This window comes from Belonocnema kinseyi, chromosome 7 (assembly GCF_010883055.1).
Source record: "Belonocnema kinseyi isolate 2016_QV_RU_SX_M_011 chromosome 7, B_treatae_v1, whole genome shotgun sequence".
Lineage (NCBI taxonomy): Eukaryota > Metazoa > Arthropoda > Insecta > Hymenoptera > Cynipidae > Belonocnema > Belonocnema kinseyi.
The window spans coordinates 28,745,705-28,770,684 of record NC_046663.1 but is presented as its reverse complement, the minus strand read 5'-3'; the positions used below and the strand labels follow the sequence as shown (position 1 = coordinate 28,770,684).

At 28.8% G+C, this 24,980-nt stretch overlaps 1 protein-coding gene across 1 annotated transcript in view; it reads right to left on the bottom strand.

Annotated features, from left to right (window-relative positions):
- LOC117176396 (regucalcin-like) overlaps positions 1-8,405 on the bottom strand; it is a 19,438-nt gene extending 11,033 nt beyond the window's left edge. The window contains exons 1-3 of the mRNA XM_033366635.1: positions 8,353-8,405; positions 6,429-6,499; positions 2,991-3,098 (exon numbers count right to left, since the gene is read on the bottom strand). Coding sequence (XP_033222526.1) covers positions 2,991-3,098; positions 6,429-6,499; positions 8,353-8,405 — 232 coding nt within the window. The remainder of the gene's footprint in view (positions 1-2,990; positions 3,099-6,428; positions 6,500-8,352) is intronic.
- Positions 8,406-24,980: the final 16,575 nt, after the last annotated feature.

Genomic DNA, 24,980 nt, shown 5'->3' with positions numbered 1-24,980 from the left:
CTTTGTTTCGGGCACGCATAAAATATCTAGTTTCTTCACGTCCATATTTTCACGCAATTCTTTTACCTTGAGATCATTTACTCCCCTAGCATTCCAAACACCGAGTGTCCATTCATCGCCTGAAACATGACCTTTAGATTTTCCGTGTGCATGCCTTTTGTCATTAAAAGTTCCAGTCCTTTCCGAGGCTATTTTGTAGTTTATATTATTCATTGTTTAGATTATACGCCCAACTAACACCTTTATGCAATAAGTTTATTTTCTGAGTCGAAATCATGTCAAAGTTAAGTATCAAATCGTCTTATGGATATAAATTATTCTTTATTTAATTTCGTTGGTTAGTCACCGCAATAAATGTCAATCTAATAATTATTAAAGAAAAAAAAACATTTTTTTGTACGAGAAAACGGCCGATTAGGAGACTTGTTAAACTAAATTGTTATAAACAATCTATATTCTTCATGTTTGATAAAGCTTAAGTATATAAATAGCTTTAAAGATAATTGTAAATCACTTTTGTTCAGAAAAATCAATTCAGCTATGAGAAAAACTCGTTTATAAAGAATTTTTTTATAGAAATGTTCATAAAAACAATAGTTGTTAACTCATGCTAATTTTTCTGTTACAAATTATTACTCTTATGAAAAATATTAGCAGCTAGCGTGAAATAAACGATTTTTTATTTGATAACAAAACACTAATAAGAATTCGTTTATAAAAATTGTTTATAATAATCAAGTTAAATATTATGAAAATTAATTAAATTCTGTGAAAGCATGTGCAATAATTCCGGCTGATGGTGAGTTTCTATCTGTATTTTTTCTTGAGATAAAAATTCACAAGGCTAAAATGGTCAATTTGGTCACTATATTTGTTTATATATTGTTGCTCAGTGAAAAAAAATTTTGAAAAAGCAACCCAGATTTCTCTTAAAAATTAATTTCTGAGCATTTATAACAAAAACTTTTAAATCGGTTAAGAAATACGACCTGTGGTCGATTATGAACAGTAAATCCCTATTCCAGACCACTGTACCACTGTGTGAGGAGACAGGTCGTTTTCTGATTGAATATTATTTTTGTTCTTACTAAAAATTAGAGTATTCAATTTTTTTTATAATCGATTTTATTTCAAATAGAGTTATTAATTTTAATGGAAATTTATGCATTTTGTTAACAATGTTCTTTTTTGAGAAAAAAATCCTAATTCAAAATTGATCTTTGTGGTATAAAATTTTTACGGAAAATATTTCTGTTTTAATTTTTTTAAATGCAGTTTTTTTAAAGCTTAAACTCTATACCTATTCAGCTGCTTTGCTTTGGGTTAAAATTAATTTTGTTGACTGAAAATTCCACTACTCAATTTTAATTTAAAAATTTATCTTTTTGAGTTGAAAATTCAAGTGTTTTGTGAAAAGTTTGTCTTTGTTGTAGAAAATTAATTTTTTGGGTTGAAAATGTAGAAATTTTTTATATCTCGATTTTGCATTAAAAATTAATTTTTTTAACTAAAAATTGAAATATAGAATTTTGTATTCAAAATACGGGTGTGCTTAGTCTTCTCGAAAATTGAGAGAGTTCTAAACGTGAATGGCCTTTTCATTCTAAAATTTTGGGACGAGACATTCTGTTTTCTGATTAAATATTATTTTTATTTTTACTGAAAATTCGAGTATTAATTTTGTTGTTTGAAAATCTTGTTTTTTCGAGACAGATTCAAGCATTTTGTTGAAAGTTTATGTATTTTGTTGTAAATGTTCTTTTCGGAGAAAAAAATTAATCTTCTTGTTTTAAAATTTATATTTGTGGTACAAAATTAAGTTTTTTGGTTAAAAGTTCTTACTATTTGGTTGGAAATTCGTTTTTTAAATTGACAATTTTTTTTACTGGAAATGTTACTGTTCTACGTTCTTAAATCCATATTTTTTCGTAAATTCAAGTAGTCGCTATCCAGCTGTTTTATAAAACAAATTTTTGTTTAAAACTCAATTTTTAAATGAAAATCCAACTATTTCGCTGAAAATTTGGTTGAAAATTAATTTTGAAAAATAACAGTCACACAAAATAAATCCTTTTCCGTGTCTGGAGGTCAGACCATGTTTACGGTATGTTTTTGTGGTCACTGAATCCGAATCCGCGTCCCAAAAAAAAACTCAGCACATTAGGGGTCTGATATAACCTCAAAAAACCTCATTATTTTTTTCCGATTCTAGGTCGAGACCATGCCTATTATATGTTTTTTGTCGCTGAATCCGAATCCGTGGGCTGAAAAACCCATCATGTGAGGGTTCTGACATAACCTTAAAACCTTAGTCATGAGATTATATCAGAACCCTGACGTACTAGTCTTTTTTGGACCTCGGTTTCGGATTCAGCGACCCTAGAAACATCTAATTAAAATCGTTTGATCGCCAGTCACAAAAAAATTTGTGCGGTTTTTGAGGTTATGTCAGAACCCTGATGTGCTATGGTTTTTCGGACCTAGGATTCGGTTTCAGCGACCCCGAAAATTAATAGTATGCATGGTCTGACTTCCAGACCCGGCACAATATTTTCTTTGTGTGGCTGTGTAATTTATTATTCAAGTAAATGCATCTTTCTTTTTCAAAATTTAATACTAATTAAGGGTCGAAAATCCAACAACAAATTCTAATTGTTGCAACTTCTAAATGACTTTTTATCAAAATCTGCATAAATATTATCTAGAAGTCTAAAGATAAATTTAGAGACATATATTCTTTTGCATTATTATTACTGAATTCCTAGATCTGAGGTTGTTTTTATACCCGAAAGGAAAATATACAAGGATCAGGAAAAATGGAAAGATGGTCAGATAAAAGTTAGAGAATTTCAGGAAATTTTGAAATTTGATTTTTGTAGCAACCCTGTAAATATTACATTAATTCTTCCATGATATTCTTCGACTGAGAAATATAATGAAATTATCAAAATTATAAATTATTGACAAATATTGAAAGCATTAGCACTTACTCGTTGGTAGCGGCGCTTTGTTGCGGAGGGTGTTGCGAGTGAGGTTGCCAGTGGGGTTGCGAATGAGCTTGCGAGGTTGATTGGTAGTTTTGTTGCCAACCGTAATCGCTGAAAATAAATTTGGTTTTATTTGGTTCAAAGTTAATTTCGAAAACTGACAATTTCACTACTCTATTTAAAGTTCAAAATTTACCTTTTTAGTCAAAAATTGATTTATTTTGTGGAAAGTTTGTCTTTTTTAGCAGAAATTTAACTTTATTGTTTAAAAATTCATCTTAGTGATCAGGAATTTCATTTTTTGTTGTTATAAATTTAACCAAATTGTTTAATATTATTTGTTTTAAAAAGAAATGATAATAACCCGTCTATTTCGTTAAAATTTCAAGCTTTTGATAGTAAATTTATTAATTTTGTTGAAAATGTACCTTTTTGGTAGAAAATTAATCATCTAGGTTAATAATTATTTCTTTCGTCAAAAAATCTTTTTTTGGTTAAAAAGTGAACTACTTTATTAAAAATCATGTTTATGGGGAAGTAATTTCTTGAGCTAATGATTCAACTAATCCGTTTTTTTGAATCCACTTTTTTACTGAAAATTAAACTATTTGGTTAAAACTCAGTCCATTTTTTTAAGGATTCTACTATTTTGTAACAAATTTTGTTCTTAAAAATTAAAATTTACTTTCTCAACTGAAAATTAAACTATTTCATTGATAATTAATATTTTTGATAGAAAACCAAATCATTATGGTTTTTAAATTTATCATTGTGGATGAAAAGTCAACTGCCTTGTTGAAAATTAATATTTGAACTCAAAATTTAATAATTCCAGTTTTAGTGAAAGTTCATCTTCTTTAGTTAAAAGTTAATGGTTTTTAATAAAATAAAAAATGATCGCCTAAATTCTTTAAATTTTCAGGCCAAAAATTGATTTTTTTTTAAATAGTTCTTTAACAGAAAAGTTGCACTTTTACCCAGAAATATAAAATTTATGCAAAAGCAGATAAATTTTAAAATTAAAAAGATAAACTTTCCACACACAAAAATTAAATTTCAATTAAAAAAAGATTTCCTAAAGCTTTAGCAAAAATATGACACCTATATTTATGGTAAAAAATGCTCTGTCAATATAGAAAAAGGGATTTTTAACAAAATAGCTTAAATTTTCAATCAAATGAATCAGCTTTAACTAAAATCATGCATGTTAAATGAAAATAAAACATTTAAACAAACTAGTAGAATTTTCATCATCATTTTTTGTATTAACCAGTAGCTAAAACCAAAACCAAGACCGAAACCCTATTTGATAAACTCAGTTTAGAAATTTAAAATTGATTGTTTGTAGTTCAGAAATAGTCTTTTTAGGTAGAAAATTCATATTTTTGGTTAGAAAATAAACTTTTTGGTTGATAATTTATTTTGTTGTTGAAATTTTCTGGTTTGGCAATTAAAACTTTATTTACTTTATTTAAAACTGTATTTTTGATTGAAAACGCCTCTTTTTTGGTCTTAAAGTTAATTTGTTTATTTTCCAGCTGATAAAAGTATGTAGCTGAAATTTCGTATTTTCTTTTTTTTAATTATCTCAACTGAAAATTTAGCTTTTCTATTAATGGTTTAAGATGAAACTTTTTTAGAAAAAAACTGAACTATTTAGTACAAAATGTACGTATTTTGTTGAAAACTCATTTCCTTAGTAAAAAATTTAACTTCTTAGTTATGAATTACTTTTTTCTTGCTTAGAAACCATTTTTAAATTTCAAATTTATCTTTTTCGGTTAAAGCCTTATATAATTTAATAACAATTCTTTTTTTAAATAAATGATTAATCTTTTTGGTTAAAAAGTTTACTATAAAAATGGTCAGTTACTTTAAAGATGTCGTCTATAAAAACAAATTTTTTTTATTTGTACAAATTCGGAAAAAAAACAAAAAATTGTATTGCCAAACTTCGCATGTATAAATTTTATTTATATTGTTATAAATAATTTATTAATCAAAGAAATGCAATATTTTTTTGCTTCAATATTACTGATTAGCTAGATGTAAGGTTGTTTTTATACCCTACAGAAAAATATACAAAGATGAGGGAATATCTAAAAATGGTCAGATAAAAGTGAAAGAAATTCAGGGAATTTCGAAATTGGAATTTCAGAGCAACCCTGTAAATACTACATTCATTCTTTAATGGAATATAGTTTTCGACAGAGAAATACAATTAATTCATCAAAATTGTAAATTATTGAGAAATATTGAAAGTATTGGTACTTACTTGGGGTTAAAGAGGTTTGGTTGTGAATGGGGTTGAGAGTAGTGAGGCTGCGAGGTTGAATGAATGCTGGGTTGCCAACCATATTCACTAAAAATAAATTTGGTTTTATTTGATTGAAAGTAAATTTTAAAAACTAAAAACTCCACTGTTCCTTTTTAAGCTACAGGATTTTTTTTTAGTTGAAAATTCGAGTATTTTGTTGAATGTTCGTATTTTCCCGTGTATAAATAACGTCATTTGGCCCAATTACAAGTCGGGCACTAATCGGTGGCTAGTCGGGTTATTAATTTTGACAGGATAGCCAGTCGGGGACTAATCGGGGACTAGTGGGGCTTTTTGTTGTCAAAATTTCAGTCGGAGCCTGGTCAGTGGTTGGTCAAGGGCTAGTCGGGCCTTTTTTTCACTGATTTCCGTGCGGGTAATCTTCAGACTCGGGTCGGGAGCTAGTGGGGCTCTGGTCGGGTTATTCTTATGTTTGAGTTTTCGGTGAGGTCTCAGCAAATAAGGTAATATCTAAAAAAGCGTAATGATTTTTTATGCTAAAAGAATAAGAATATATTTAACAATAATTTTACTCCGTTTTTTTGGAGAAAATGTTTATTAATGACAAATTAATTTCAAATATACTTTGTAAATAATTATTAAGTTAATAATTTTGTAAAAAAATCAACTTTTTATAAAAACAACGATCAAAACCGTCAAAAAGACATAATATTATTTTTTCTTAGCAATTTTTAGAAAATTGCGAATTTCTAGGAACATTTATAAATACCTTTGTATGGAATTTTAAGAAAATCCATATTGAATCAGATACATATAGATGTAGGTGAAAAGTCTACTGAAAGTCATAAGACTCTAAATTTTTACAGATGCTTATTTTTTAATTGATCTGAAAGGTTTGCCATTTGTAAATAAAGTCTAATCCTTTATGTAGTTGAAATTGGAAAAAAAAGTTGTTGATTAATCAGTGAAGAGCAGTGTCCTAGTAGTAAACTATTAAGCAAGGTGCAGTTCAGATTTCGCTACCACCTTCATTTGAGTATTGCAGTTCTGGACTGGTAGCTTCAAAGAAAATCCGCAAGGGCGCGACGTGAAGCCTCTCGCGCAACAGAAATGACGCGTCGAGTGTTTAAGACAGCAGTCCACACTTAACGAAGCATAATTACCTGGAGTAGAGACTACCATGACCAACATAGTGGTTTCATCAGAGCGAAGCTCTTCCGTTGCTGCATTCCAGCTGTAGTTTTTTTTAAAAATTAATATTTCACAAATTTTGGGGAATTTTAGTTACATAAATGCATGCATTTAATCTACCGTGACGCTACTGGTAGGGGGCCAGTCAAATGACCCGACTAGCCACCGACTTTAAGTGGGGTCGAATGGTCGGGAACTAGACTAGTTACTCACTTGAATCTCTACACGGGTTTTGGTAGAAAATTCATTATTTTGGTTGAAAATGTAGACATTTTTGAGACCTTATTTCTTCATTAAACATTAATTTTTTGAATCAAAAATTAAAATATTAAATCTTTTGTTTAGAACGCGGCTGTGTTTAGTCTCCCCGAACACTGAGAGAGTTCTTAAGAAAAATGAACTGTTCAGCCCGAATTTCGGAACAAGACACTTCGTTTTCTCCCGTTAAATCCCTTGAAACTCCTGAAAAGCTCCCTAAATACATGAAAATATTTTTAAATTGCTCCAACGTCAGTTTTTTTCAGAATGACGTACGAATAACAATCGTGTCTGACTGAATTCACTTGAAATCAGACAGAGTCTTAAACTTGAAATCGCAGAATCTCTCAAGGGCGAAATATGTTGCTTTTTAGAGGAGATTATACTTTTTGTCATGTTTTTGAAATTTGAAGAAAATTGATTAAATTTGGGAAAGTTTAATTATCAATTTAAAAGTTATTAGTTTTTATGTGATTTGAATTTAACACAAATAATTGAGATTTTAAAGGCTCTGATCATAAAAAAAGTTTTAATATCACAATTTTCGGTGAATATAAATTTTTCCAGTTTAAAATGAAGTTTAAATTCTTAAAGTTTCAAGCTTATGGAGTAGAACTTTTTTCAATTTTTATGTACCCCATGTGAAATTATTATTTAGTTTAATTCAATTCATTCATTAATTTTATAACAATTCGCCTAATTAACTTGAAGTTCGAATTATAATTTCGTTCTGTAATAACAGTTTTAAATTCTAGAATTTCAGAAGCTTCAACTTTAAAGATTAAATTGAGTTTTCAATATTAAATTGTCAAATCTTGGTCGCTTTGAATTTATAACTCTTCAAATTTAAAAGTTTGCAATTTTTAACTATTTCATTTTAAACGCTTTTAAGTACAAATAATTTTTAATGATCTGATCTTCAAATATTCAATTTTTAAGGTTTTGACATTGTCATATTATCTACATTTTTAATCTGAAATCATTCAATTTCGTGATTCTTCAATTGAAAAGAAAATTGTGTGAATGGAAAATCTATTTCCTCAGAATCTTTGGTAATAATTTGGAATTTTTTTTGTGGTACAATAAAACTCAATGCAAAAGATTTGTATCTTCCTTACCTTTTTGTTTTAAAGTTTCTTTTCGTGTGTTTGATACCTTTTTGGGGGGTTTTGTATCTGGGTTCTTAAAAACTACCTTTAAAATCTTAGCGCTGGTTTGCATTTTTCCTTTTATTTGCCGCCACCAGATTAGGGCAAACTTCTTACTTCTTGACGCTATTTCGATATTATCACTTTAATATTTATTGTTTAAAACCAATTAAGCTGTTGCTTTCACAAACTGTGGTGATGGAGTTTTAGAAAAAACAACAAAGTATCTGTCACGAGGGCGCAGGCGTTAAGGCAACGGCGCCACAAAATCAGTGCGTTCAAATTTAAGCGCCTTAAAAGAGTATTTAAAAATTCTACGGAGAATATGGGGCTTCAAAAGCTAAAAAAGTAAAACTCAAGAATATAAAGGCAAGACCTTCAATGTAGGCGCTAAAGCTTATATAGAAGCAAAATTGAATGAAACTATTTTGAGGAGTAGCAACGTAGGAGCTGTTAGAATAAATAGTCGCAAAGTAGGGACAATACTTACACTTGGAGCGTAAAAGCAGGGCCTAAATTTCGACTCAAGTACGTGGCAGACATGCCGGTGACACGAAGTCTAGAAAGGACAGATAGAGAGCAGTACGGGACGGATACAGAGAGTGGGCCGGGATTAGCCAGTGGAACTATCAGGGACTGAGAGTGAATCCCGAGTAAGCCGAAAGTGATGTTGTAAACGCGCTCTCAAAAGATATATTCTGTGGGAGAACTGTAGCTTGAAAGAGGAGTCACCCAATCCCTCATGGCTGGAGTCATCCCTCCGCAAACAATTGGGGAAAAGATTCGAGCAGGCACGTTGGTGCCTGGAACGAATCCCGAGAAGAGTAATTCGTTACTGAACGATCTCTGCCCCCACTCCGGTATGGATGGAATCAGTAGAAGATCGAAAGACTGGAAAGATCGAACTTACTGACTCTCTATAGGATTTGAATCTTCTAGGGAGCTGAATCCTAAGAGTAAAACACCTTTGCTATTTCTCAAGAGATCGATCTCTTAGTGAATCAGACTGTGCCGTTTCTGATGAATCTTTTGGAAACGAAACTTTACTGGATGGCACCACATACAATATTTTTTCGAATTTTGATTTTCATAAATTCAGGTTTATGTAAATTTTAATTAGAATACTTTTATCATAGAGTATTATCATTCTCTTAATTAATTGATTATTATTTAAGCAATGATAATAAATTATATTAATCTATAATATATTAAATACTAAAATGTTGAAAAAATCAATGAATTGTTTGAAAAATTAAATTTTTCAAAAATAAATTTATTTAATAAATAAAATTTATGCAAACTTTAACAATTGTTTACAAAATAAAATGGTTTAGAAAATAAAATAGTTTTTGAAATTAAATTTCAGGAAAAAGAAATAGTTTTAAAAGTATTATTTAAACCAATAATAGAATTTAAGAAAATGATACAATTCATAAAAAAAGTAATGGGGCATAGTTCCGAACAGGTGAACGTGACGATTTCCTTCACACTGCGTATACTAATGTATTTTGACACGCTGATTACGAAAATTATAGTGAAAATTGGCGACTCGGCGATTTTCATGGTGAAATTGCGAAAAAACCATAAAAAATATGGTTTTTGCGTTTATCTCAGCCAATATGCAAAATCTCGCAAAATGTTTCTAAAAAGTTGTAGAACGTACAAAAATACACATTTCTTGTATGACACATTTTTTTCTACGAGTGATGGTTTCCATGAAAATTAGTTATATCTGGATTTTTATGAAAAAAAAACAATGAGCATTCTCCATTGGTTTCGGTTGGGTACCTACTCACGCTTTTCACCACGGGAAGGTTGGAGTGTTTTGAAAAGCATTTTTTTTGTATTTTTCAAATTTTTAATTGTTTTTTTTACTTTTATGATTTTTAAATATATTTTAATTTATTTTAATTAGAAATTCTGAGTATATTCTATTTATTTTCTTGATTGTATATTCCTTATAAGTTTTTTTATAATAATCTGCTGAATATATTTAGTGGCCAGGGTAATATGCTTTTATGTTAGTAAATAATTCTTTAAACTGATCAGCTACTACACGTCATCGCTGGTATTCTCGACAGCCGATTTTGCACTCATCGATTTCGAAAACTTCACCGACACCGCCGATGCAACCATCCTCTTCGAAGTTGCTGTCAAGAGCAAGCATGCAGACCTCTCTACAGAATGAGAAGCGGTCTGAAACTGTTTCTCGAGAAATCGATTGATTGTTTATAATGCTGCTTTCCCGGATCGTTTGTTCAAAATTAAAATTTAACGCAAAACAATATGTAATGAGCATACTGGTCGCTGCAGAAATGCGGCACTACTCAAACCACGTATTTTCTGCAACGGTAATACTATGACGATATTTGTGTATTTTATAACAAAGGAAGGATCCGCAAACATGTTCAGACTCCTCAAGAGTTATCTTTTTCTTGTGTTTTGAGCAAAATAGTTCAGACGGAATTAATTCGATTTGTCGCAACCACTGAAGAGTTGTTTCCCTTCCTTGGAGAATCTCAAATAAAATAAAAATATTATATGTTTCATCCATCATGACGTGAACTCAAGAGAGGAAAATCTCGAAAATAATATTGCACGCGAAACACACGCCCTTAAGTACTATGAGCGCGGATGGTGGAGAAAGACCTGTCGCTAATTGCATTGAAATTTCTAAATTTGTTACATTTCATCAGATATATCTGTGATTTTCTCGGAAACTATTACTCGTAGAAAAAAATGTATCATATAAGAAATGTGTATTTCAATAAGATCTACAACTTTTATAAAAACGTTTTGCGAAAATTTATATATTGGCTGAGATAAACGCAAAAAACCCCGGCTTCCCAATGACTGGTCACAAAAATAACTTAGTTCAGACACGACCCCCTTTCCAACGTGTCATGGGGGGGCGGAAAGGCACCCCTGTGACTGGAACCAGAAAAAACTTAGGTCGCACCCCAGCTACTTTTCCCACGCGTCGTGGGGGCGGGAAGGCGCTCCTGGGACTGGTCACAGAAATAATGTAAGGTCACACCCATGCCCCTCTTCACACGCGTCGTAGGGGCGGGAAGGCACCCTTGTGACCCCTGCCCCTTTTCTCACGCGTCATGGGGGCGTCAAGGCACCCCTGTGACTGGTCACAGGAATAATGTAAGGTCACACCCCTGTCCCTTTTCCCACGCGTCATGGGGGCGGGAAGGCACCCCTGTGACTGGAACCAGAAAAAACTTAGGTCACACCCCTGCCCCTTTTTTCACGAGTCGTGGGGGCGGAAAGGCACCCTTGTGACTGGTCACAGAAATAATGTAATATCACACCTCTGCCCCTTTTACCACGCGTTGTGGGGGCGGGAAGGCGCCCCTGTGACTGAAACCAGAAAAAACTTAGGAAACGGGTTCAATTACGCGTATAAAACGGGATGCTGACACTGGGGGACGGTTAACAGTCGAAAACGAAAAGAGCATGATTTTTATGGTTTTTTTTTCATAAAAATCGAGATATATCTTATTCTCTCGAAAACTATGACTCACACACAAAAATGTATCCCACAACAAATTTGTATTTCTGTAAGATCTACAACTTTTGTTGGAAGCATTTTGCGAGATTTTGCATATTGGCTGTGATAAACGCAAAAAACCACATTTTTAATGGTTTTTCCGCGATTTCACCATGAAAATCGCCTAGTCGCCAATTTTCACCATCATTTTCGTAATCAGCGCATCAAAATACATAAGTATACGCAGTGTGAAGAAAATCGTCACGTTCACCTATTCGGAACTATATCCACGTAATGAATTGAAAAAGAAAATTGTTGAAAAAATAAATTCAAAGAAAACATAAAATGGTTAAACAATAAAATTGATCAAGAATCAAAAAGGTATAAGAAATGAAATATTGAAAACAAATTGTTTAAAAACTTGAATTGGTTACAGAATTCAATTAGGAAAATCAATTCTTTTTTTAATTACAAATTTTGAACAAAATAATTGTTGAAATAAAAGTTATAGATATTTGGACCATAAAATTAAAAATTAAATTTCAAACAAATTTATTTGAATTATAGCTAGAATACTTTTATCATCAATTATAATTATTCCCTTGGTTAATTAATTATTATTGAATCAATGATAATAAATGAAATTGCTAAATCAGATATTTTAAAAATAAAATATGAAAAATTGTTTAATAAGTTCAATTTTTCAAAAATCAATTTATTTTAAAAAATAAAATATTTAACAAACTTAAATAATTGTAATTAAACATTAATCATTCACAAATTTACCTATTCATTAATACATCATATATTATTAATTGATTAATAAATTACTTCAAAGTTGTTTCGTAATCAAATGATAATGTATATTATATAGTTGCGTTTTAAACGCATATAATATAATGTGGAATTAGCGAGAAATTGCTAAATTACCTTAATGTAGCTTTTATTCAGATTTCAAAAACAGAATCTCGGAGATTAAATCATATTGCATACATAAAAAGTAAAAGTCCAGAGAGCTGAAAGTAGGTTCAAAACCTATCTCTTTCGGATGGCAGTTCGCTCTCTTCGGGATCGTTTGAAAGTATCTTCGGTTAAGTTTCCACCAGGAGCCAAACCTACCAGAATTCTGGAGGTTTCGATCTTTCAAAGATGGAAACCCGTGTACTTTGTTTTGATCAGTACACCCACTAAAGGATCGATCCTCTGTACCTGTTTTGCTCGTGATTCAAACTTAACCAGATTCGGTCGTAACCCATCCGTTTCTGAGTGATTGAGGAGGCAAAGTCCACTCGGGAAAACGCAAAGTCCACACTTTCTTCCTGCAGTAAAAATTTTCGGATCTTGAGAAGAGTAACACCTAACGGGCCCTTTTTCGTCGGTTCAGGGAATAAATCCCAAACTGAGCAAAATCTGTTACTCTCAGTCCCTGGGAACTATCTAAGCGACTGAGGCGAGCGAGAACGTAGAAGGTAGCATTGGTCTGTTTTACACTGACGAGCGAAAGGTTAACTACACGCGCGTGGAATTGTTGGGCGGAGTTGACGATACTTCCTTCACGCTGTTTTTGAGGGGAAAGTTTCGCTCTCCCCAACAGTATTACGCGCGTGTAGCTAACCTTTAGCTCGTCGGTGTGAAGCCGACGATTGATAGGAATGGAAGTAGTGATGAGACAGAGGAATTTGAGAAGCTCGGTAAGAGGAGGGAAGAGAGAGTATGAAGTAAGCGAGGCAGACCCACAAACGTGCAAATGCTACTAAGAGCGCACAGTTTGCGTAGTACGGACGCGAAGGGGTTTTTCGAAATGTAGCGACAACGACCGACCACGAGTAGCGAAAGGGAGAAGTCGAAGGATAAGAGACCAATGCAATGCAAAAGAGGAAAATGAAAAAGCACTAAAGAAGAGTGGACAGAGAACTCCACCTGAAAGGAGGGCAGGGGTAAGTAGTCTAAAAGGTATCGAGAAACTCATCAATGGCCTCAGAGGGGAAACCTACAAACGGTTTGGCAGGGCGTGGATGCATAGGGAAGAAGTCAGGGAGAACGTGAAAAGAAATGAGAGGAATGGGATACTCTGTCGAAAGCCGAGAAAGAGAGTTATTTAGGAAACTGGATAGCATAGAGATTAAACGGATAGAGAATGAGAAAGAAAGGAGAACTAAAATGAGTTTAAGGAAGCGTCAGGAAACTAGAATGTTGACGTGAAAAAGAGGAGAAGGTGCAAGTAGGAGACGTAGTCAAGGGGGATGATAAGAAACTGCAAGAGGGAAATGAGAGATTGCGCAGACGACTGAATGAAATAGAAGTAAGAAAAGAAGGGGAGGAGAGGGAGAGAGAGGAGAGGAAGCAAAATATAGTAATTAAAGGAATATTAGTAGAAAGTGATTTGGGAAAGGAAAAAGTAAAGAAGCTGGTGAACTACATTAGGGCTCAGCTGAGAGTAGGGGGTGGTAAATGCGATTGGGAGAAACATAGCAGGGGAAACAGGTGTGCTCATAGTGAAAGTGGGAAGTGAGAAAGATAAAAGAGAAATAATGGAAAGAAAAAGTATTCTTAGGGGAAGGAGTGAACGAATTGAAGAAGAACTGACATAGAGAGAGAGAAAGAGGAAGTAGATTATTGAACGGAAAGCCTGAATAGAGAGGAGGAACGGAGGTAATGTCTGGATAGGGAAAGACCCTAAAATAAGAGAAGCAAAAATGGGCGATTTTTTGAAGTGGAGGGTGCTCAGGCAAGAATGTTCACTGAGTCCATTAATATTCAGACTCTTTTTGGCAGATCTAGAAGAGAAGGGGGAAGGGTTCCAGGAAATAGCAAGGTATATTCCTCTAAATATGCAGAAGATGTACTGATACTAGCGGATGACGAGAGAAGGATGAGTCTAATAATTGAAAATTCGCTTCTTAAATTGACAAATTTCTTTAATGAAAATGTTACTGTCTTACTTCCTCTAATCCATCTTTTTTAAAGAATCCACTGTCTCGCCGTTCAGCTGTTTTATGAAAAATTTTACTGTTTAAAACTTTTTTTAAAAATGGAAACGTAACTATTTCGCTCAAAATAAATTTGGTTTTATTTGGTTGAAAATTAAGTATGTAATGCGTTTTGTTTTAGAAAAAAATTCTTTATGAATATGCTCTCATTCTATAACACTATATAACACATTTATAACAATATGTATCACATTTTGAATTGCATAAGAATTATTTTTTTAAATTTTCGCCTGCAAAAATTTTAATTGTTGCAGTTTCTGAATTTCCCCTCATTAAAATCTGCATAATTGTTATTTAGAAGTCTAAAGAATAAATTCAGAGATAAATATTTTCTTGCTTCAATATTACTGATTTCCTAGATATAAGGTTGTTTTTACACTCGAAAGGGAAATGTTTAAATGGTCAGATAAAAGTAAGAGAAATTCAGTTATTTTCGAAATTCGGACTTAGAGCAACCCTGGAAATATTACGTTCATTCTTCAATGAAATATAGTTTTCGAAAGAGAAATATAATTAATGAATTAGAATTGTAAATTGTTGGAAAATATTGAAAGCATGAGTACTCACTTGGGGATAAAGGTGTTTTGTTCTAAATGAGTTGGATAGTAGTGAGGTTGCGAGGTAGATTGAATGTTGTGCTGCCAATTATATTCGCTGAAAATAAATTTCGTTTTATTTGGTTAAAAGTTTATTTTGGAAACTGAAAATTCCACTATTCTATTTCAAGTTAAAAATTGATCTTTTTGAGTTTAAAATTCGTGTATTTTGTTGAAAGTTTGTCCTTTTTAGTAGAAAATTATTCTTCTTGGTTAAAACTTCATCTTTATGGTTCGAAGCTTATATTTTGTTTGTAAATTTATCGGAATTATTTAAAATTGTTTTCTTGTAATATAAATTATTATTTCAATTAAAGATTTAACTATTCCATTTTTGGTTGATTTATCATGTTTAATCCAAATTTCATGTATTTAGTGGAAAATTTATCTTTTTGAATAAATAATTAATCTTTTTGGTTTCAAATTTAATGTTTTAATAAATAAATCCTTTGTTTTGTAGTTAAAATTTTATCATTTCAGTTAACAATACATTCATATAGTTGAAAATTCGTACGCTTTTCTCAGATAAAATTAGTTTTGTTACTTAAAAATGTAATTATTCCAGTTTTGCTTGACAATTTATGTATTTTGTTTCGAACTCGTCTTTTTTTGTTTGAAATTTTATATTTTTGAAATGAAATTTCAACGCTTTTGGTAAAAAAAAATATTGTCTGACTTTAAGAATTTTCTTTTGTTGAAAATTAAACTCTTTTGTTAAAAATTCGTTCTTTAAACTGAAAATGTTTTTTTTTTAACTAAAAATGTAACTGCTTCGTGTTTTTTGACAACCAGTCTATTTATTAAAAACTCCAAACATTTGGTTACCAATTTATTAATGAATGAATTTAGTTAACTAACAATTTAACTAATCTTTTTTTAATTAAACCTTTAACTATTTGGTTGGAACTAAGTCCATTGTGTTTGAGGATTCAACTATTTTGTAAAAAATTTTATTAAAAAAAAATTGAAAATTAAGTTTCCTGACTGAAAATTAAACTATTTCGTCGATAATTCATATTTCTGGTAGAAAACAGATACTTATAGTTTAAAGTTTATCATTGTGGTTAAAAAGTTAACCGTTTTGTTGAAAATGGATATTTTAATTCAAAATTTACATGTAAATTGTTGAAACCTTCAAGTCAAAAAGCGAATTTTCGCTACAGAAATTAAGTTTTCAAGCGGGAAATGTAAATTAATTTTCAACAAAATAGTTTAACTTCAAATAAAACAGAAGAATTTTCAACTAAAAATATGAACCTGCAACAAAAAAATTGATTAAAAACAAATAGTTGCACTTTTATCCAGAAATATAAAATTTCTACTAAAGAAGATGAATTTTTAAACCAAAAAGACAAACCTTCGACGAAAGAATTGAATTTTCACTCAATAGAAATTTTAGTTTTACTTTCAAAGTTTGTATTTTTAACGAAAAAATTGCATGTTTATCCAAGAAAAATGCAATTTTCCATGAAATCACGAAAATCAATAGACACAATCAATAAATCCATTGCTCTCTTAGTTGACTTAAAAAGATATGATTTTCATGAAAAAGTAAATTTTCTACAATTCTCCAGCAAAAATATAATAGCTATATTTTTAGTAAAAAAATGTACTCTAACATTAAAAAAAGGATTTTACAACAAAATTGGTTAAATTTTTAACTGAATAAATTAGCTGGATATGAATCTCTAACTAGAAATATTAAACTTCTATAAAAAATTAAACAACAAAATAAAATAGGTGAATTTTTAGTTAATAAAATTGATTTTTAATAAAAATCTAATTTTCGACCCAAGAAATAAAATGTAAACAAAAAATTTTTTATTTTACCAAAATAGATTAGTTTGTAACAAAGTAAATTATGTTTTCACCTAATATTTCAATTTTCAATCAAAAAGGTTAATTTTCTATTTTAAAAAAGCAACACTTAAAAAATCGATGAATTTTTAAGTAAAAAAGATTATTTTACAACTAAAAGTAGAAAAGTGTAATTTTCAGTTAGAGGAACAAGTTCACGATAAAATAAAGTAAATTTTTGTGGAAACAGTTCAATGTTCAACAACGTAAATTTTATAACACAAAGATTAACTGTCTATAAAAAAAGCTTTCGACAAAAAAAATAGTTGCATTTTTATTAAAAAGATATATAATTGTCACTTTAAAAAATAAAACAAATTTTAACGAATACAATGAGTTTCCAACTACAAAAATTAAAATTTTACCTAAAAAGGACAAATTTGGAGGAAAAAAGATGAATTTTTAATCAAAAAAAAATTTTCAGCAAAAACAGAATAACTCATTTTTCTATTAAAAAAATAAGTTTTTTAAGCAATTAAAACAAATTTTCAATGGAAAATTTACATTTACTACTAAAAAAATGAATTTCCCGAAAAAAGATTAAATGTTTAGGAAAGAATTTTGAAAAAAAAATTCGTTAAATAATTAAATTAACAAATAGATTTCAATACAATTACTTATTTTCAACAAAAATGTATAATTTTTAACAAAATACACGAGTTTTAATCAAATATGGTAATATTTAATAAAATGTTAAAGCTCGAGTATAGTTCAATTTTTCAAGAAAAAATGGAATTAGTCCTAATGAAAGACAAAATTTCAAAAAATTACATTATCAAAAAAAAAGTTAAATTCTCTACTAAAGGAGATGAGTGTTCAAACAAGGTATAATTAAGTTTTTTTATAATTAATTTTTGATAAAAAATCATTTTCAATCTAAAGCAATAAATTTTGAACATTAAATATTAAGTTTCTACCAAAGAAGATTAATTTTCAACAAAGAATATGAATTTCCAACCAAATAGTTGAATCTTGAACTGAAGAAGATAAATGTTCACCTCAACATTGAATAGTTAGATCTTCAACCAATGAAATTTGTTTTTCAAAATGTAACCAAATATTTAATTTTGCAAGAAGAGAAAGAAGAAGATTTTTTCACAAAAATGATCATTTTGCAGTCAAACTATGCAAAATACAAAAAAACGAGAATCAACCAAAAAGACAGAATAATATAATTTATTAATTAAAAATTGAAAATTGTTGACAAATATTGAAAGTTTTTGTACTTACTTGGACATATCGTGGCTTTGTTCTGAATAAGGTTGCGGGTTAGACTGCGAGCCTGATGGTATACCGTATTGTTGCCAATTGCTTCCCGAGGCGGGTTGACAAATCGCCGACGAAAGAAATGCGCTAAAAGCGCAAATCAGAACGAAAATTCGCATCCTTAAAAAAGGAGGTTTTCAATTAAATCTTTTTGTTAGAACATGCATATATTTGAAAAATTTCAAAGTTTAAATGACAGATTTTGGCCTCATTTGAGAAATTCAAAATAGGGTTAAGAGCACAACAAATTGTAACAACAGTTATTTTTAACCGATTTAAAAGTTTTTTTATAAACGCTCAGAAATTAATTTTTAAGAGAATTGTGGAGTGCTTTTTCCAATTTTTTTCACAGAGCAACAATATATAAACAAATATAGTGACAAAATTGACCATTTTAGCTTTGTGATGTTTTATCTCAAGAAAAAATACAGATAGAAACTCACTATCAGCCGCAATTATTGCACATGCATTCATAGAACGTAATTAATTTTTAAAATATTTAACTTAATTATTATAAACAATTTTTGTAAACAAATTCTTATTAGTGTTCTTTTATCACAGAAAAAATCGTTTATTTCACGCCAGTTGCTAATATTTTTCATAAGAGTCATAATTTGTAACAATCAAATTAGCATGAGTTAACAACTATTGTTTTTATAAACATTTATATAAAAAAATTCTTTATAAACGAGTTTTTCTCATAGCTGAATTGATTTTTCTGAACAAAAGTGATTCACAATTGTCTTTAAAGCCATTTATATACTTTAAGCTTTCTCAAAAATAAACGATATAAATTGTTTATAACAATTTAGTTGAACAAGTCTCCTAATCAGCCGTTTCCTCGTAGAAAAAAAGGTTTTTTCTTCAATAATTATTAGAGTGACATTTATTGTGGTGACAAACCAACAAAATTAAATAAAGAATAATTTATATGATTGTTATAAGTAATTTTTTTTAACAAAACTATAATTTATTTTTTTTACATGAAAAAAGAACGGTCTTTCACTAAGATTATAAAGATAATTTTAACGCAGCATCTCTCAGTTATATAGATGAAAATTATGATTTCTCTTGCGAGAGCGCTTGCGAGAGATACCCACCTAGCGGTGAACCTGGAACTGTACTTTTTAGTTGAGTCACTTGTTCTTCATTTGTTTTTCATGAATTTACGTACAAAACAAAGGAAAGATAAGTGACATCTGAATACGCAAGTACACTTAGTAGGCACACAATTTGGCGACGTGTTTACGACATCGTTACGACATCTTTACGACAACTTTACGACATCTTTGCGACAACTTTACGACATTCTATGTCTATTTCGTTAAGGTGTCTTTACGATATCGTAAATAAGTCGTATGATCTGACGATGTATTCGCGATATCGTACAGACACCGAAACGACATGGACATGGGATGTCGGAAAGTTGTCGTAAAGATGTCGTAACGATGTCGTAAAGACGTCGCCAAATGCTGTGCCCACTGGGCAGCGTTATTGCACCTTATTTTCACTTGATCCTCATTTATTTTTCAGGAAGTTGCATAAAACAAATGAAAGATAGGTGACTTCTAAAACCGCAAGTACAGCGTTATTGCTATGGACAGTTTGCTACAGAAATCGTTATTAACAATTACGCAAATTATTATTCAATGTCCCATATCCAATTTCGAAATTACTGTTAGCTTATTGTCGGATAATTTCAGTGGAAAACCGTCCTTTTTGTATGTAAAAAAATAAATAATAGTTTTGTTTAAAAAAATTGTTTATAACAATCATATAAATTATTCTTTATTTAATTTCGTTGGTTAGTCACCGCAGTTAATGTCACTCTAATAATTATTGAAAAAAAAAACATTTTTTTCTACAAGGAAACGGCCTTCTATGAGACTTGTTTAACTAAACTGTTATAAACAATCTATATTGTATATTTTTGATAAAGCTTAAAGTATATAAATGGCTTTAAAGACAATCGTGAATCACTTTTTGTCCAGAAAAATCAATTCAGCTCTGAGAAAAACTCGATTATAAAGAATTTGTTTATAGAAATTTTTTATAATAATTAAGTTAAATATTATTAAAATTAATTATATTCTATGAATGCATTTGAAATAATTCCGGCTGATAGTGAGTTTCTTTCTGTATTTTTTCTTGAGATAAAAATCCAAAAATCCAAAATAGTCAATTTTGTCACTACATTTATTTATATATTGTTGCTCTGTGAAAAAAAAATTTTAAAAAAGCAAACCACAATTTCTATAATAATTTTTAACGAAAAAATTGCATTTGTATCCAAGAAAAATGCAATTTTCCACAAAATCACCAAAATCAATAAACTCAATCAATAAATCCATTGTTCTCTTAGTTGACTTAAAAAGATATGATTTTCATGAAAAAGTAAATTTTCTACAATTCTGCAGCAAAAATATAATAGCTATATTTTTAGTAAAAAAATGTACTCTAACATTAAAAAAAAGATTTTACAACAAAATTGGTTACATTTTTAACTGAATAAATTAGCTGGAGATGAATCTCTAACTAGAAATATTAAACTTCTATAAAAAATTAAACAAAAATATAAAATAGGTGAATTTTTAGTTAATAAAATTGATTTTTAATAAAAATCTAATTTTCGACCCAAGAAATAAAATGTAAACAAAAAAATTTATATTTCACCAAAATAGATTAGTTTGTAACAAACTAAATTATGTTTTCACCTAATATTTCAATTTTCAATCAAAAAGGTTAATTTTCTATTTAAAAAAAGTAACATTTAAAAAATCGATGAATTTGTAAGTAAAAATGATTAATTTACAACTAAAAATAGAAAATTGTAATTTTTAGTTAGAGGAACAAGTTCACGATAAAATAAAATAAATTTTTGTGGAAACAGTTCAATGTTCAACAACGTAAATTTTATAACACAAAGATTAACTGTCTATAAAAAAAGCTTTCGACAAAAAAAATAGTTGCATTTTTATTAAAAAGGTATATAATTGTCACTTTAAAAAATAAAACAAATTTTAACGAATACAATGAGTTTCTAACTACAAAAATTAAAATTTTTTGAATAAAATTATAAATAAAATTTTAATCGCTGAGAATTTATAAAAAAAAGCTTTTAAATCGGTTAAGAAATACGACCTGTGTTATACATATTTAATTAATGATACAAAATATTAGTATAAAATAATAAAAGGCACCAAGGGATGAGTTCTGTTAAATTTAATCGAACTATTTTATTCCAAATGAGCTTTTTTCATTGAAAATTAATTTACACCTGATATTGATGAATAGCATTTCTTACAATTTTTTAACTCACGTTCATAACAATCATGTTCTCTAAATAATGAACTTTGCATTTTTAAACAAAAATTCTTATAAATTAATTTAGCAAAATTTGTGCACGCGCATTATAATAATCATTTTTCTTATAGGTAGGAAAACACACGTAATAAGCTTGTTGCCACTTGATAAACTCTCCCCTGAAAATCTTGGTCAAGTCTCCCCTTTAAAATCTTTTTTTAAAATTGAACTAATAATTATTATATTTCAAATTACAATGAAATTAATGGAATTATTTATTAAAATAACACTTTATAACTGTTTTACAGAAAAATAGTCTTTTGACTAAAAAGTTTAAGGATTGGGACACATTTTTTGATTTCCTAACTGACAAGTCTTTATTTGTTGAAAATTCGTTTTTCTAGATGAAAAATTAATAGTTTTAGTGGAAAACTCATCCCTTTGGTTAAAAAATGTAATTTTTTTTCTTTTTTTCGGAAATAAATTCATGTTTTGTGTGAAAAAGAAACATTGCTACTTTTGGTTTAAATTCGAATCTCTTATGGAAAATTAATCTTTACGATTGAAAATTCGTATCCTTATATTTACAATGAATCTCTTGGCAGCATCTGCATTCGTTGAAATATCATATGTTATATTTCTTATCGAAAATCCATATTTGCAGATTAAAAATTCATCTACTTTGTTGAAAATTTACATGCTTGTTCGAAAATTCAACTCTGGTTAAAAATTTAAATAGTTTGTTGAAATTCTTTTTTTTTTTTAATTTTCACCACTACGTTTTCATTGGCAATTCTTTTTTTTTAAATAAAACTCTTTTTTTTAAAGATTAATCTTTTTTATTGAAAATTTGGGCATTCAGTTAAAAATCTATATTTGTAGGCTAAAAATTTAAGTATTTGGTTAAAAGTTAAATTATTCGGTTGTAAATTCAAATCTTTCATTAAAAAGGCAAATTTTTAACAAAGCCGTTTACACGGAAAATGAAAAAGTTTAATTTTCAGTTATTAAAAATTAACGAATTTTTAACCAAATAGTTAGATTTTCTTCCAAAAACCTAACATCTTAACAAAATAGTTAAACTTTTAGATAAGTAGATAAATTTTCAACAAAAACTGAAAAATATGATTATTTGAAAACAATAACAGCTGTTATTGTTATTATTTAACCAAAAACTGCATTTCAAGAAAATTTTTAAGTTTTTAACCAGAGATAAATTTGTAACTAAAATAATAAATTAAATAATGAAAAAAATTAATTTTTGAAAGGTCGTTTAACCTTAAAACAATTAGATAAATTTTCAACAAGAAAGATTAATTTTCAACCAAAGAAAGAATTTTGAACAAAAGAATTAAATTTCCAACTAAAACTATGAATCTTTAGGACAAAAAATATCCATTTTCACTCAATTAGTTTAACATGTAACCAAGCAGTCAAATTCAAACAATTTTCAGGCCAGACGGAAAAAAATCAACTAAATTGTTGAATATTTTCAACACAAAATTTCAATGAAATGTTCCCTTATAGTTTAAAAATCAAGTAATTGGTTTAATTCGTCTTTTTTGTAAAACATTAATCTTATTGGTTAAAAATTAATCTTTTGAACATAGAATTTGTTTTACAACGAAAAAAAGTTCTCTTAAAATTTAATCTAAAAACAACAGAATTCCTGTCCTGATCGATTTAGCGATTCGAAGTGCAGAACCTACCTAATATTAAATGGATTTGATCTTCCTTGAAATAATTTTCATAACACTGTTTTTTTTATGTTGAAAATTAATTTTTTTAACAGAAAATTCAACTATGACATTTTTAGTCGAAAATTAAATTTTTAAATTAAAGTGTGATCTTCTTTCGTTAAAAATCTAATTGTTTAAAAAGTTATGGATTCTGTTAGAAATTCGTTTTTTTTAGTATAAAATTAATCTTCTTGTTTGAAAATTCATCTTGCTGATTGAGGATCCAACAATTTTTCGGACAATTCTTATTTTTCAAAATTAATTTATTGAAGTGAAAATTTAACTTTCCATTTTTGGTTAAAAATTTATTGATATTTTTTATTACAATCTGTTTTGGTAGAAGACTCATATATTTTCTTTTAATTATTCTATAATGGTAAAATTTACTTATATTACTTTTGGTTGAAAAATGATATTTTTTAGATAAAAATCGTATATTTGTTTGAAACTTTTTAGATTTTGTAGAAAATTTGTAATTGTTGGTAGAAAAGTAATATTCTTTGTTGAAATTATTATTTTGCATTAAGAATTCAGTTTCGATCTTTTTTCGTTAATAATTGAACTATTTGGAAACAAATTCATCTGTTTTCGTACAGTAGTTGGAAATTCAGAATTTCTTTGATAATTCGTAATTCTTGGTAGAAAAATAAACTTCCTAATTGATATTTCATCTTTTTGCGAGGATTCTAGGATTTTGCTAAAAATTCCTTCCTCTGCGAAAAGTTAATTTATTTAAGAGAAAATTCGATTATACCATTTTTGATAGCAAAATGATATAAAAAAATAGATATTTTTTTGTAAAAAATTTAATTTTTTTTAATCCGTCTTTTTCAAGTAGGAAATTAATCTTCGGGTTTGAATATCCATCTTTTTCATTGAGAATTCAATTTTTTATTAAATTCCTTCATAGTAAGTTAAAAAATAATTTATGTAAGATAAAATTGGATTATACGAGTACCATTTATGCTAGAGAATTGATATTTAAAAGTAAAAATTGATCTTTTTTAGTTGAAAATTCAACCTTTTGTTTGAAAAGGCACATATTTCAATAAAAATTGAGGTTTTTGATAGGAAATTATTCTTCTTGGTTGAAAGTTTATCTTTGTGATTAAGAACAAAATTATTAAGTTGGACATTCCTTTTTTTTTTGTTAAAGTTAAATTTTTTACCTGAAACTTTACCAATCCCACTTTCTGCGAAACATTGAAAGTTCGAATTAAAAATTTATATTTTTGTCTTGAAAATTCAATTATTTTTTTCAAACATCGTCTTTTGTAAGCAAAATTTATGTTCTTGGTTGAAAATGTATCCGTTTGTTTGAAAGTTCAACTATGTATTATCAAATTCATTTATTTTACTAAAATTTCAATTAATTTGTTGAAATTCAATTGTTTGTTCTTAAATATTAATTCTTTTAACTAAAAAGGAATTATCCTATTTCTGATTTTATATATTTATATTTTTAATTAAAAATTTATTTTTTCATTTGAAAATTCGTCTTTTTGGCAGAAAGATTCTTTCTTTGTTAAAATCTTATCTTGTGTATTGAGGATTCAACTATTTTCTTGATTTTTGTTTGTTTGTTAAAAATTAATGTATTTAAGGGAAATTTTAATTATATCCTTGTTGGTTGAAAACTAATAGTTTTTTTGTAGAGAATTAATGTTATGGGTAAAAAATTAATCTGTTTTTTATTATTCTTAACATAGGTGTACAAATTCCGTTTTTTTGTCTTATATCAGAAAAAAAAGTCTTGCATAATTTACTATAAAAAAAATGTTAATCGCTGAGGGATTCTGCTATATAATGTGTAGAACCTGCCTGATTTCAAGTGGATTCTATATTATTTTAAATACTTTTTATATTAT